This window comes from Bufo gargarizans, chromosome 4 (genome assembly GCF_014858855.1).
Source record: "Bufo gargarizans isolate SCDJY-AF-19 chromosome 4, ASM1485885v1, whole genome shotgun sequence".
Taxonomy (NCBI): Eukaryota; Metazoa; Chordata; class Amphibia; order Anura; family Bufonidae; genus Bufo; species Bufo gargarizans.
Genome location: NC_058083.1, coordinates 28,171,623 through 28,187,499, shown reverse-complemented (window position 1 = coordinate 28,187,499; position 15,877 = coordinate 28,171,623). Strand labels below are relative to the sequence as shown.

Here is a 15,877-nt window from a genome sequence, read left to right as displayed (position 1 = left end):
GTCCAAGTGGAGTAGGAAGTTGACTTTTTTTTTTTTTAAATGTGTATTTTTGGGGTGCGGCCGATATATTTCTCTACTCTGCCAATATAAGACATAATAATTTTGAGCCAGGAGGTGGAGGGCCAAGTGGAGGAGAAGGCGGACGTGATGCTGCAAGCGGAAGAGGCAGAGGAGGTAGCTAATATATATTTTTTTTTGGGGGAGAAATGGCACATTGCCTGAAGAACTCCCACGCCAGGGAACTACTTTGAGCTAGCTTTGGTGTGCTCTGTCTTTCGGTGCGGTGGGTAGTAGCATGCGCTGTGTGACCCCCACCTCTTCCTCTGAACTGCACACATCACTGGCATAACCTGGATGCCATGTGAGGTCCTCGTCATCTTCCACCCACTCCTGCCATCCTGGCCGTTCTGCACACTGCAGAAAGCCGCAGCAGGTGATACCTCTCTTTCATCATCATGAGGGACGTGCTGCGGTGGTTCTCTCACGTCCTCATTCTCAAACATAAGTGGTTGGACATCAGTGCACTCAATCTCTTCCACTTCTGGGGCAGCGCTATGTGGATGGCTGACAGAACTCCCGCCAGCAGAGTCCTCAAAAAGCATAAGTGACTGCTGCATGACTTGGGGCTCAGACTGCTTGGCTGATGTTGCAAGGAGTTGAGGTGGAAGACAGATGCCTGTGGGCCGTCGGTGCCAACTCTGCACTTTGACCAGTGGCCTGGGTGGAAGACAATGTGGAGGCCATCTAATTTAGTACCGCCTCTACTTGTTCTGGCGTCACTATTCTGAGAGCGGTTTTCGAGCCTACAAAATGATGCAGAACATCTTGTCGCCTCTGTGCACCAGAGGAAGGTGTTTCCTTTGGACCCTTAGCTGGCACAGATCGACAAACTTCTCTTGGCAGGAGCTCCAACACCACTAAGGCTACTTTAACACTTGCGCTAGCGGGGTTCGAGAGGCGGCTGGACAAAAACTACAACATGCACGGCTGTCAAGGGGTAATGTGGATAATAGGTACACCAGACAAACAGACAGCATAGGATAACAGTCTAGGCCTGAAAGCTGGTGAGGGAGAGATGGTTAGCTCCTAGCAATCCCTGAGTCTCTCCCTGACTCCTGACAGTATGTGCAGGCCATAATGGTGGACGAACACATACACAGAAACCTGGACCCTGCTAATACTGTAGCAAACCCTAGGAGACTGCCGGCACCATTCCACAGTGAAGCGGCCAGTGTTTCCCTGAGACCTAGACTGACACAAACACAGAGCAAAAGCAGAACTTAGCTTGGGAAGAGTGAGGAACAAGGGATCCACAAACAACCAGCGGGAACTCCAGAAGGAAATATCAACCGCACGGTGAGAAGTCAGAGGCAGACTAAAATAGAGCCTCTAACCAGGAAACAAACAGAACCTGTGGAGAGGTGGGATCCTGCCCACAACAATAAACAGAAGGAAACACCTAGAACCTGTCAGACTCGCGTGCTGCAAGTCTCTGATCTTCTTAGATTTCTCACAGGGCAGGCAGTGACAGTACCCCCCTCCCTTCTACGGGTGACCTCCGGGCACCCAGGACTGACCTTATCTGGGTGCGCCCTGTGAAAGGCCTTAAGAAGGCGACTAGTACTGACATCAGTTGCTGGAACCCACGTTCTTTCCTCTGGACCGTAACCCTTCCAATGTACGAGGTACTGAAGGGACCTACGAAGAACACGCGAGTTAATTTTTCTGGAGCTCTGAAACTCCAGATTATCATCTACCAAGACAAGGGGAGGTGGCAAGGGAGATGGTTCAGCAGGTTCCACATAATTTTTTCAACAACGACCTGTGGAACACATTATGGATCTTCCAAGCCTGCGGAAGTTCGAGACGAAATGCAACAGGATTAACAATGGCAGAGATCTTGTAAGGACCAATAAATCTTGGGTCCAACTTCCAGGAGGGTACCTTCAACTTAATGTTCTTAGTGGACGACCACACCAAATCACCCACACACAGGTCCTGACCAGTCATACGTCTCTTGTCAGTCATACGTTTATATCTTTTCACCCATTTTTTTTTTCAAATTGGTTTGAATCTTCCGCCAGATAGATGACAATGAGGAAGAGAACTCAGTACCTGAAAACGTACCAAACTGAGGATGAAACCCATATGCTCCAAAAAATGGTGACTTATCAATGGACTCCCGTCTACGGTTATTTAAAGCAAACCCCAAAAAGACAGCTCCTCCTGATTCTCGGAGACTAAACACCTCAAATAAGTCTCCAGATTCTGGTTAGTGCGTTCCGTTTGTCCTTTCCACTGGGGATAGAAAGCTGAAGAGAAGGACAACTGAACTCCCAGATGAGAACAGAATGCCCTCCAGAACCTGGAAACAAATTGCGTCCCCCTATCCGACACCACATCAGAGGGAATGCCGTGTAATTTAACAATGTTATCAACAAACACTTGTGCGAGAGTTTTGGCATTAGGCAAAATGCGCCATCTTACTAAAGCCCTTTAGGGGTCCCAACAAAAAAGTTTATTGTATATAAAACTAATTCTTTAATTGTACCTTTAGAATTAAACCTACAGACGACAGATCATGAACAATTAAAACTATCAGGGACTGGCAATATGTCACTAGAGGACTGAGTGGGTGCTTTATTTATCTGTGTGTTTATGGATATTATTAGCACATTGTGTTATATGGAACAGACTCCCGTCCATCTGTCACCATCCACAGTAGCCACTGGGGACGGTTAGGACTTATCACAAATTGGCGATCAGGCAGCCACACTGTTTATTATAAGTCTGCGCAACACTACTTGGCAGTTTTCTGCTCAGTTCACTAGGTGCACACACAATGTGGCTGTCTGTATTGCCACATATCAATTGTTCCCTGCCAGCGTTCATACAATGTGTCTATATATCACCATCTGCGGATCAATCTGCATACGGTGATAGATTTAATCACATTGTGTGAACGCTGGCAGTGAATCTGCTCGTGGTGTTACAAATAGCTACATTGTATGAACACTGGCAGTGAACAATCCGCATGTGGTAATACAAATAGCCACATTGTATGAACACTGGCAGTGAATTTGTACGTGGTGAGACAAATGGCCACATTATATGAACACTGGCAGCGAATAATCTGCAGGTGGTGATATATAGCCACATTGTATGAACGCTGGCAGTGAGTTATTTGAATGAGGCGATACAAATGGCCACAGTGTATAAATGCCGCAAGTGAGCAATTTGTATGTGGTAATACAGACAGCCACATTGTGTGTGCACCTAGTGAATTGAGCAGAAAACTGCCAAGTAGTCTTGCGCAGACTTATAATAAGTCTGATCGCCAATTTGTGATAAGTCCTAACCGTCCCCAGTGGCTACTGTGGATGGTGACAGATGGACGGGAGTCTGTTCCATATAACACAATGTGGTAATAATATCCATAAACGCACAGATAAATAAAGCACCCACTCAGTCCTCCCAGCAATTCCAAGACTACAAGTGACATATTGCCAGTCCCTGATGGTTTTAATTGTTCATGATCTGTCGTCTGTAGGTTTAATTTTAAAGGTACAATTAAAGAATTAGTTTTATATACATTAAACTTTTTTGTTGGGACCCCTAAAGGGATTTTTTGGTCTGGATGACCTTTTGTATAATAAGTGAATTTTCATCCCGAGGGCTCCAACCTAGGGCTCATTTTGTTTATTTTACTGAAGCGATCCACCACCACCAAAATCACTGTTTTCCCAGAAGAACTAGGCAGATCAGTGATGAAGTGCATGCACAAATGCGTCCAGGGATGGGATGGACAAAGGAAGAAGAGATCCTGAAGGCCGAGTATGCGGCACCTTGGCACGTGCACAGGTCTCACAAGCTGTCGCATAACCCTCCACACTTTTACATAAACCTGACCACCAGACTCTCCGGGAAATTAGATCCACCGTGGATCTATTCCCCAGGGTGTCCAGCAAGTACGGTATCATGATGTTCCTTGAACACTTTGCGCCGAAGCCCAGAAGGAACAAATAACCTCCCTGGGGGACAGGAATCGGGTGCCTCACCTAGAGCATCCAACAAATCCGCCTCAAGTTCAGGATACTGGGCAGATACCACCACCCCATCAGCCAAAATCGGAGCAGGGTCCTCCGAATCTCCCCCTTCAGGGAAGCTACGCAACAAAGCATCCGCCTTTGACGTTTTTGACCCCAGGGCGATAAGTGACCACAAAATTAAACCTATTAAAAAATCCATGACCATCTGGCCTGCCTCGGATTCAGACGCTTCGCCGATTGCAAGTAAGCCAGATTCTTATGATCAGTAATGGGATGGATCACTCCTTCTAACCAATGATGCCATTCTTCAAAAGCCAATTTGATGGCCAGCAACTCTCTATTACCAACATCAGATTTTCTTTCAGCAGAAGAGTTTTTTAGAAAAGAAGGCACAAGGGCGCCCTTTGCCAGGAGAAGGACCCTGTGACAAAACTGCTCCGACTCCCACTTCTGACGCATCCACCTCCACAATGAAAGGTAGTGACATATCGGGTTGCACCATAATGGAAGAAGCAGCAAAACACTTCTTTATAGTAGAAAAGGCATGCAATGCCTCATCAGACCAGACTCAGACCAGACTGAGAAATCAACACCTTTCTTGGTCATATTGGTCAAAGGCTTAACAACAGTAGAATAATTCAGGATACATTTTCTGTAGTAATTGGTAAACCCCCAAAACCGCATCAGCGCTTTATGATTCTCGGGTCGATCCCAGTCCAATACCGCAGGGACCTTTTCTGAATCCATACGAAAAGCTGAGGCCGAAAGCAGGTAACCCAGGAACTGCAGCTCCTGGACCGCAAACACACATTTTTCAAACTTGGCATACAACTTATTCTCCCGGAGGATCAGTAATACTTGTCTTAAATGATCCTGATGAGTCACCATATCGGGCGAGTAAATTAGTATGTCATCGAGGTAGGGGTGGGCGATATGGCCTAAAATCTATATTGCAATATAATTTTAAGCATGTGCGATATATATCGCGATATATTGTTTTCTATATTTATTTTATTTTTTTTACTTTTTATTTAATAACTATTAACCTCCTTAAGGGCTAGAACGTAGAACCCTTGTCATATTCACCCTAATAGAGATCTATTAGGGTGAATAGGACTTTACACTCTCCCTGCTGCCCTGTGCTTTGTGCACACAACAGCAGGGAGCTGATCCCCCTCCCCTAAACGGTGCCATCCACAGATTCCCCCCCTCCCCTAAACGGTGCCATCCACAGATCCCCCCCCTCCCCTAAACGGTGCCATCCACAGATCCCCCCCTTTCCTTAAACGGTGCCATGGTGCCATCCACAGATACCACCCCCCCCCTCGCCTAAACGGTGCCATCCACAGATTCCCCCCCCCTCCCCTAAACGGTGCCATCCACAGATCCCCCCCCCCCCCCTCCCCTAAACGGTGCCATCCACAGATCCCCCCCCCTCCCCTAAACGGTGCCATCCACAGATCCCCCCTTTCCTTAAACGGTGCCATCCACAGATACCACCCCCCCCCCCCCCTCGCCTAAACGGTGCCATCCACAGATCCCCCTCTCGCCTAAACGGTGCCATCCACAGATTCCCCCCCGACGCTCACAGGAATACATTTAAAAACTAATCAGTAACTTTAACTTTATTAATTAGTGATCTCTTTACTGTATACCTTACTAGGTCTTAGCTCCGGTAACAGCAGGCAGTGCGGGGGGCGGCGCTCACTCACTGACGTCACGCGCCTGCGCCGCCTAGTGGGAGGAGCAGGCGCGTGACGTCAGTGAGTGAGCGCCGCCCCCCGCACTGCCTGCTGTTACCGGAGCTAAGACCTAGTAAGGTATACAGTAAAGAGATCACCAATTAATAAAGTTACTGATTAGTTTTCAAATGTTCTACGGTCAGCGGCGTGGCCCTGTATATTCTAACCCCCAGGCAAGCGTCCCTGTCACCATGGGAACGCCTGGGGGTTAGAATATACCATCGGATTTGAGTTTTCACGCGCTCACGGAGATCGTGAAAACTCAATGATTCCCTGTCAGTCCCTCCCCTCCTCTGTTCTCATTGGTGGTCAGCGGCAGCCGCGCACAGTGGGGAAGGAGGGACTCTCTCCTTCTCCTCTGTGCCGGTTCAGGAGAAGATGGTGCGCGCAGAGAGCGCGATCATATCGCGATCCGGCGATATGCTCAAAATACATATCGTGGCACAAATTTATATCGCATATCGTCTATATCGCCCACCCCTACATCGAGGTATATAACAACAAACCTCCCCACCAAGTGATGAAAAATGTCATTGATAAAGTGCTGAAAGACCACCGGAGCATTCGTTAACCCAAAAGGCACTACCAAGTTCTCGAAGTGACCCTCAGGGGTATTGAAGGCCGTCTTCCATTCGTCCCCTTCCCTGATTCTTATCAGATTATAAGCCCCCCTTAAATCCAACTTGGAGAACACCTTGGCTCCGACAATCTCTAATCAAACAAGTCCGGAATCAAGGGAAGGGGGTACGGATCACGGATAGTGATGAGATTGAGCTCACGGAAGTCTAAACAAAGGGTCCCATCTTTTTATTTATTTATTTTTTAAACGAAAAAGAAGCCTGCAGCCACAGGTGACTTAGATGGTCTAATATGTCCTTTTGCCAAACTCTTGGTAATATACTGTATTTTCCGGCGTATAAGACGACTGGGTGCATAAGACAACCCCCAACTTTTCTATTTAAAATATAGGGTTTGGGCTATACTCTCCGTATAAGTCTAACCCTGCCTTCCCAGCCCTCCCTGTCTCCAAGACTATCTTCTCCAGTCCAGGGAACTGACCATGGCAGCCAGGGCTTCAGTAGCGTCCTGGCTGCCATGGTAACCTCTCTTTTTTTACTTTTCACATTCCCAGTTGTCCACATAGGAACTACTAGGGGCTGGGAAAAGATGGTGGGTCCATTGCCATGGGGGATCAGTGGATGGCACTGTTATGGGGAGGGGGATCTGTGGATGGCACTGTTATGAGGAGGGGGATCTGTCTGACACTATATAGCATCTTATGCTATATATGTCATCCACAGTTGTCTCCCAATACACCGGCCCCCCGCTCACAGCAGTATAATATCTAAAGACTATTCCTTAACCGGCAGTAACTTGAACTTTAAATCAGTGCTATGATCTTTATTACCTTACAATGAAGCTCCAGAAACAGGCAGAGCAGGCGGCGGCGTAACGTCACTTACTCACGTGACGCTCCTGCTCCATTCATAAAGTGGGCGGAGCAGGCGCGTCACATGAGTGAGTGACGTTACGCTGCCGCCTGCTCTGCCTGTTACCGGAGCCTCATTGTAAAGTAATAAAGATCACAGCTCTAATTTAAAGTTCAAGTTACTGCCGGCTAAGGAATAGTCTTTAGATATTATACTGCTGTGAGTGGCTGATACCTCGCTGCGCTGTGAAGCTGTAGCAGCCCTACAGTGAATAAATTGAGAGGGGCGGTGCTGGGATCCAGAATTTGGGGCGCGGCAGCATGGGGGGGAGTGACAGGCAAGTTTCCCCCGTGAAAACTCAGATCCGATGGTATATTCTAACCCCCAGGCAAGCGTCCCCGTCACCATGGGAATGCCTGGGGGTTAGAATATACCATCGGATCTGAGTTTATACCTTATACCTTATACCTGCCGTACAAGACGACCCCCGACTTATGAAAATAATTTCTAGTGTTAGAAAGTCGTCTTATACGCCAGAAAATATGGTACTCTCACATAGCTACTCTTTCGGGTTGAGAAAAATTATACAAGCAAGACTTTGGCAATTTGGCTCCGGGAATAAGGTTGACCAGACAATCATACACTCGGTGAGGGGGTAACACCTGATCTCCACCCTCAGAGAATACGTCTGCAAAATCGGAAAGAATGGGGGGGGGGGGGGGTAACGCCTTAGTGGATACCACAGAAAGTGATGCACCAAGACAGTTGTCAATACAGAAATCACTACAATTACTGATCTTTCTTGTTTGCCAGTCAATGGTAGGATTATGTCTGGTCAACTATGGTAAACCCAGCACTAGAGGAGCAGGCAAACAAAACAAGAAATGGACTCAACATGGGAATCGCCCACCCTCAAATGAATATTGTGCACCATATGAGTCAGACACGTTTGTGATAGTGGACGGAATCAATAGCAAACACAGATATCACCTTGTTTTAATGCGCTTGTTTTAAAACCATGATTCTGAACGAACTGATAGTCCACAAGATTAACCCCTGCCACACTATCAATAAATACCTCCAAATCAATATTTTCAGAGTCTAGTGCCACCATGGCAGGCAGGAAAAATCGGGTACTACAGGCCAAAGACAAAAATACCTTCTCTGGTTCTCCACCCACACTGCCAAGAGTAAGCGGACTAAACCCCTTAGTTACAACCCCTTTTTTCTCTTTTTCACCCTGAGGTTTAATATAAGGACATACATTAACAAAATGTCCTTTTTTTACCACAAAAGAAACAAAGTCCTCTCTGGACCTTGAGTTTCCTATTATCAGGGTAAGAAGAGATCTGTCCCAATTGCATAGGCTCATCACCTGACACGAACTCTGATGTCTCTGAACCCCGAGGGACGGAAGAGGAAGTTTCTCCATATGGTAATGCATCCCGAGTGAGGGGAACCTTGCAACTCTCTCTCAGGTGTTTATCAATCCGAACGGCCCGGGACGTAGCCGCCTCCAACGAATCAGGGTTTTCGTGGAATGCCAGTGCGTCGTTTAGTTTCTCAGACAACCCTTGACTGAATTGACTGCGGAATGCTGGGTCATGCCACTCCGAATCAGTCGCCCATCTCCTAAATTCAGAGCAATATGACTCTGCACAACGTACTCCCTGGCTCAAGCTATGCAGCTTAGATTCAGCTAAAGAAACACGATCTGGATCATCATAAATCAGGCCCAGGGCTCTGAAAAATTCATCCTCTGATCAGAGGGACTGAGAACCGATCGGTAGAGAAAAGGCCCATGACTGAGCATCACCTTTTAGCAGAGACATAATAATCCCCACTCTTTGATTTTTCGTCCCCCGAAGAGAACTGACGCAGACAAAAATACAGTTTGCAAGATTCTCTGAACCGAACAAAATTATCACTCCCTACAGAAAATCTATCTGGGAGGGCGACCTTTAGGTTCAAGGCTGACCTGGTTGCCACTGACCGAACCAGACGCCAGAGAATTCTGAAACTGAGCAACAGAATCATGGAGGTCATCTACCTCCAAAGATAATCCCTGCATGCGAACCACCAGTGCATCAACCGTATCCATATCTTCACACAGCAAGGAAAATAATGACGGTAGGGGCGGTTGATATTGTCACGGGGTAATGTAGATACCAGGTACACCAGACAAACAGCATAGGATAACAGTCTACGCCTGAAAGCTAGTGAGGGAGAGATGGTTACCTCCTAGCAATCCCTAAGTCTCTCCCTGACTCCTGACAGTATGTGCAAGCCCTGATGGTGGACAAACACACACACACACACACACACACACACACACGAACTTGGACCCTGCTAATACTGTAGCAAACCCTAGATTAGGGAACGGGGAATGAGACTGCCGGCACCTTTCCACAGTGAAGGGGCCAGCATCTCCCTGAGACCTAGACTGACACAAACAACACAGAGCAAAAGCAGAACTTAGCTTGGGAAGAGTGAGGAACAAGGGATCCACAAACAACCAGCAGGAACTCCAGAAGGAAATATCAACCGCACAGTGAGAAGTCAGAGACAGACTAAAATAGAGCCTCTAACCAGCAAACGAGCAGAACCTGTGGAGAGTGGTCCGGGTTTGCTCATCCATAGTAAGAAGCTAATGGGATCCCTAGTAAGAAGCTAATTGGTATACCAGAATGGAGGCTCCATTGACTTTAGAGGGGTATTACAAATTAGAAAGATCCTGGAGAGGTTGGTATTCCAGTTGAGATTTATTAAATCTACTAGCTGAAGGACCCGGCTTCGCACGGGTATATTTCATCTATTTAATGTTTGTGTCGTTAAAAGATATCGACAATATCCACTATAACAGTGACCTCCACAGCCCCCCACTCCTTAACACTGACCCCCCCCCCCCCCCCCACAGTGCAGTGTCTCCTTAAAATGGGACGTCCACAGCAGCCCACCCCCTTAACTTTGACCTTCACTGCAGCCTGCCCCATTAACAGGGAGTTCCACAGCATACCACCTTCTTGACAGTGACCTCCACAGGGGCACGCTCCATTAACAGTGACCTCTGCAGCACCCGCCCCTTAACACTGACCATAGGTTACAGTCCCCTTAACTGTGACCTCCACCATTCCCGGCCCCCTTAACAGACCTCCACAGCGACTGCCCCTTTAACAGTGACTGCCACAGTACCCCCCTCCCTTAACAGTGACCTCACAGTACCCCTCTGCCCCTTTTAATAATGGCCCCCACAGTCCCCTCCTCCCTTAACAGTGACCTCCACAGCTGCCTGCCCCCTTAAAAGTAACATCCACAGCGCCCTCCCCTTTAACAGTGACCTCCAAAGCGGCCGCCACCTTATTAGTGACCTCCACAGTACCCAGTCTCCTTAACCTGCCCCCTTAACAGACTGTCTCTCACAGTTGAAGTATACCTACAATATAAATTACAGACCTTTCCCTTCTTTGTAGGTGGGAAAACTGTGTAAAATGACTTATTTTTCCCACTGTTTATGCCGACTTCCCGAATGTGTATAGTGAATGAGTGGTCTGCCTTGTGGTTAAAGAAAGTGACTCATTATTTTTCTAAGAGGATCTTTCACTAGCTTCTGCTGAGGTCCAGTAATTCTCTCATAAACCCATACCAATACTGAATTCTAAGTTTATTTTTCTGATGGACGTCCTCTCTTAACAACATTTGAATATTTAAACAACCATCAGGGTGAAACTTCCAGGCCTATATTTTTTGGTTACTTTATGATGGTTTAATAAATATTGGCATAAAAAAATGGCATCCACAACCTCCTCTAGAACTGCTTCTTTAAGAAAATCCCTTTATTTCAGTCTATCATAAAATTGGTGTAAGGCCGAATTCTTAAAAAGTAATGCAAGCAATGACCCTGTTCAACGCAGATTTTGTACCAGACCTGACGTTGAAAATGTGAGATTGGTTCTTGTATGGAATTTACAGAGGAAAAAAGGAAAGAACACTGAGGGGCATTTATCAATCTATTTACCTACTATTGTGGCATTAAAAAGATAATTTGCAAATTTTTGAGCTTCTCAACACTTTTTTTTGTAAAAGAGGGGCGCAGCCTACCGTGGCCTTCCAGATTTACTATAACACTCCACAAACTGGCCTAATTTACAGCTCGATCTGACTTTCTGGTGCACGAAGTGCCAGAGGTGTGCCTAACCACCTCTCATATTTTCAGTATTTTTTTTCTTCTGTCCTCTGTAACTTCCAAGCAAGAACCAATCTCATGTTTTCCATGTAATTTTTGTGTTCAGCACCACAGCATTTTATGTAAAATTTCTTAATTATGTCAAATTTTTGTAGAATAGTGTCATCTGACCAGTTTTTTTTTTCAATATTCTAAGATGTATGTCTTCTGCATTCCCAGTTGAGCAAACCTTATGAACTTGCGGTGGATGTTGGCTGTGGAACAGGACAGAGCACCATAATGCTGGCTTCACTCTTTAAAAAGGTTTTGGGAACTGATATTAGCGAAGCCCAAATCGAGGAGGCTAACAAAACACATAAACTTCCAAATGGAACATTCAGGTGGGTATTTTCGAGGCATTGGCTCTCCTTAAAAAGACCAGCTGTGCATGGAGATGTACTGGCAATTCTCCATGGGAAAACAATATGCAAAGAGGTATCGCCCATGGAAAGGGAAGAGAAGGCTCCCTATGAGTCAAAGTCTGACTTTTTAACAAGTCTTGGGCACGGCAAGAGAAATCACCAAGTTAAATATCCATCTGTAGACAGCTGTTTTGTGGTTTATGCCCCTCATCAGTGCAGTGTATGATTCTGTTTTCAGAGTGAGATGCCTTGGATGCAGGTTAGTCAGGGTACTTGATCTATGGAGACAATCCACTAAGTCTCTATACACAGGTGATCCTCTTAAGGAGAGCCAGTACCATCCTAAGATGCATTTAAAGCATCTTAGCCAGCCAGAATCCTACTCCGCACTGATGAGGGGCAAGCACCCTGAAATGGCTGTCAGCGGATGGCTATTTGGCTTGGCTATTTCCATTGTTCTGTCCCAAGGCATGCTAAAAAGTTGGAACTTATAGGGAGCCACCACCTAAGGCCTCATGTACATGGCCGTTGTGTGTACGTTCCGTGCATTGGGGACCACAATTTGCAGTCCCCAATGCACGGGCAACGTCTGTGCTGCGGCCGGGACAGATTGAGACCCATTCAACTTGAATGGGTCTGTGATTCGTCCGTACCACAAAAAAATAGAACAAGGTCTATTTTTTTTTATTTTTTTTGCGGTACGGAGGCACAGGCACGGTGTTTACCAATGAAGCACTCCGTAGTTCATCCGTGGGGTTCCGATCTGTGCTTCCGTTCTGCATCTCCGTGATTGAAGACCCTTTCAAGTGAATGGGTCCACATCCGTGATACTGAGTGCACACGGGCCGGTGCCTGTATATTGCAGAACCGCAATACGGGCACACAACGGCCGTGTGCATGAGGCCTAAATACTTTACATTTCAAGGAATATTACCATGGTCTAGGTTGCATTTAAAGGATAACTGTCATATTTACATTACAAAAAAAATCAATTTTGGCATATGTTACTGCTGCAGCAGCATTATGCATAAAGCGATCTTTAGTTTCTTCACATACCACTGTTTTCCTTGAGTTTTCCCCTTAGTTACGGCTGTTTTGAATCCTACATTATGAGGATCTTCTCAAGATGGCTCCTTTGCCAGTTCCCTGAGGCCAAAAAATGCATTCCCTCAGGTCACATACACACTTGCTGTAGCCAGCAGCTCCCTGCCGGCCAATCAGATTGGATTACTGAGAGACACGCCTCCTCACTCTGAAGCCTAATGCAGGCATGCAGTGTGGAGGACCGCCCCTCCATCTTCCTAGCCGGAGACAGATGAGCCCTGGAAAGAGACAGAGGACATTAATGAAAGCGGTTATTATAAGGTAATTACAGCTCTTTTGGCAATCATTGACGGACTAACTCAGGTATACATGCCTAGCGCTAATAAACTAGCAAATAAAAAATAAAAATGACAGTTATCCTTTAAATAAAACTATGAAATTAAAGGGAATCTGTCAGCTACTTTGGCAGTCTATAACATAAGCCAATGTAATATAGAAGTGTGTACCATCATTCCAACGATACCTTTGTGTGGGTAATCCATTTAGCTAAATGCTAAACTGTTCCAGGAGCCCAAGCCCACCTCTTCACTTGTGGCTAGTACCTCCTGTTGCACCTTCCAGTCCACCCCCTCTCCTCTGTGATGACATTGTCTTCTTTAAACTCTGCCCACTTGGTCATCCTGTCCCTCTGTGAAATCTTGCACAAGAACAGAGCAGTCAGTGGCCTGGAGCAGGGATACTTTGAAGTCTGGACATTTGTGGATATTAGCCCCCGTTTTCCCTATGCAAAGTTATAAAACTCGTACTTTTATTTCACTTGAAAGGGTTAACTTGCACTAACGTCTACTGTCTAATACTGTGTAACTGCATTTTATATGTACAGTACAGACCAAAAGTTTGGACACACCTTCTCATTCAAAGAGTTTTCTTTATTTTCATGACTACGAAAATTGTAGATTCACACTGAAGGCATCAAAACTATGAATTAACACATGTGGAATTATATACATAACAAAAAAGTGTGAAACAACTGAAAATATGTCATATTCTAGGTTCTTCAAAGTAGCCACCTTTTGCTTTGATTACTGCTTTGCACACTTTTGGCATTCTCTTGATGAGCTTCAAGAGGTAGTCACCTGAAATGGTCTTCCAACAGTCTTGAAGGAGTTCCCAGAGATGCTTAGCACTTGTTGGCCCTTTGGCCTTCACTCTGCGGTCCAGCTCACCCCAAACCATCTCGATTGGGTTCAGGTCCAGTGACTGTGGAGGCCAGGTCATCTGGCGCAGCACCCCATCACTCCCCTTCATGGTCAAATAGCCCTTACACAGCCTGGAGGTGTGTTTGGGGTCATTGTCCTGTTGAAAAATAAATGATGGTCCAACTAAACGCAAACCGGATGGAATAGCATGCCGCTGCAAGATGCTGCGGTAGCCATGCTGGTTCAGTATGCCTTCAATTTTGAATAAATCCCCAACAGTGTCACCAGCAAAGCACCCCCCCACACCATCACACCTCCTCCTCCATGCTTCACGGTGGGAACCAGGCATGTAGAGTCCATCCGTTCACCTTTTCTGCGTCGCACAAAGACACGGTGCTTGGAACCAAAGATTTCAAATTTGGACTCATCAGACCAAAGCACAGATTTCCACTGGTCTAATGTCCATTCCTTGTGTTCTTTAGCCCAAACAAGTCTCTTCTGCTTGTTGCCTGTCCTTAGCAGTGGTTTCCTTGCAGATATTCTACCATGAAGGCCTGATTCACACAGTCTCCTCTTAACATTTGTTCTAGAGATGTGTCTGCTGCTAGAACTCTGTGTGGCATTGACCTGGTCTCTAATCTGAGCTGCTGTTAACCTGCAATTTCTGAGGCTGGTGACTCGGATGAACTTATCCTCCGCAGCAGAGGTGACTCTTGGTCTTCCTTTCCTGGGGCGGTCCGCATGTGAGCCAGTTTCTTTGTAGCGCTTGATGGTTTTTGTGACTGCACTTGGGGACACTTTCAAAGTTTTCCCAATTTTTCGGACTGACTGACCTTCATTTCTTAAAGTAATGATGGCCACTCGTTTTTCTTTACTTAGCTGCTTTTTTTCTTGCCATAATACAAATTCTAACAGTCTATTCAGTAGGACTATCAGCTGTGTATCCACCTAACTTCTCCACAACGCAACTGATGGTCCCAACCCCATTTATAAGGCAAGAAATCCCACTTATTAAACCTGACAGGGCACACCTGTGAAGTGAAAACCATTTCAGGTGACTACCTCTTGAAGCTCATCAAGAGAATGCCAAGCGTGTGCAAAGCAGTAATCAAAGCAAAAGGTGGCTACTTTGAAGAACCTAGAATATGACATATTTTTAGTTGTTTCACACTTTTTTGTTATGTATATAATTCCACATGTGTTAATTCATAGTTTTGATGCCTTCAGTGTGAATCTACAATATTTATAGTCATGAAAATAAAGAAAACTCTTTGAATGAGAAGGTGTGTCCAAACTTTTGGTCTGTACTGTATGTTGTGATATATTTCCTGTTTATTTGCACAGCACCGTGGAAACGGTTAATAAACATTGAGAGACTTGTGGGACTTTTTAGCTAATAATGAGAAGTTGGTAATTTTCCATAGATGCCATAAGGTTCAAGGCTACTTTCACACTAGCGTTTGATCGGATCCGTTCTGAACGGATCCGCTCATATTAATTCAGACGGTGGCTCCGTTCAGAACGGATCCGTCTGCATTAGAACTTAGAAAATTTTTCTAAGTGTGAAAGTAGCCTGAGCGGATCCGTTCCGACTTTACATTGAAAGTCAATGGGGGACGGATCCGCTTGCAGATTGAGCCATATGGTGTCATCTTCAAGCGGATCCGTCCCCATTGACTTACATTGTAAGTCGGAACAGATCCGCTCTCCTCCGCACGGCCAGGCGGACACCCGAACGCTGCTTGCAGCGTTCAGGTGTCCGCTCACTGAGCGGAGCGGAGGCTGAGCACTGGCAGGCGGATGCATTCTCAGTGGATCCGCCTCCACTG

The 15,877-nt window shown here is 46.1% G+C and overlaps 1 protein-coding gene across 2 annotated transcripts in view; it reads left to right on the top strand.

Moving 5' to 3' along the window:
• LOC122934889 (putative methyltransferase DDB_G0268948) overlaps positions 1-15,877 on the top strand; it is an 82,798-nt gene that overhangs the window by 40,928 nt on the left and 25,993 nt on the right. For both annotated transcript variants that reach the window (XM_044290543.1, XM_044290544.1), the window contains exon 3: positions 11,624-11,784. In XM_044290543.1, coding sequence (XP_044146478.1) covers positions 11,624-11,784 — 161 coding nt within the window. The remainder of the gene's footprint in view (positions 1-11,623; positions 11,785-15,877) is intronic.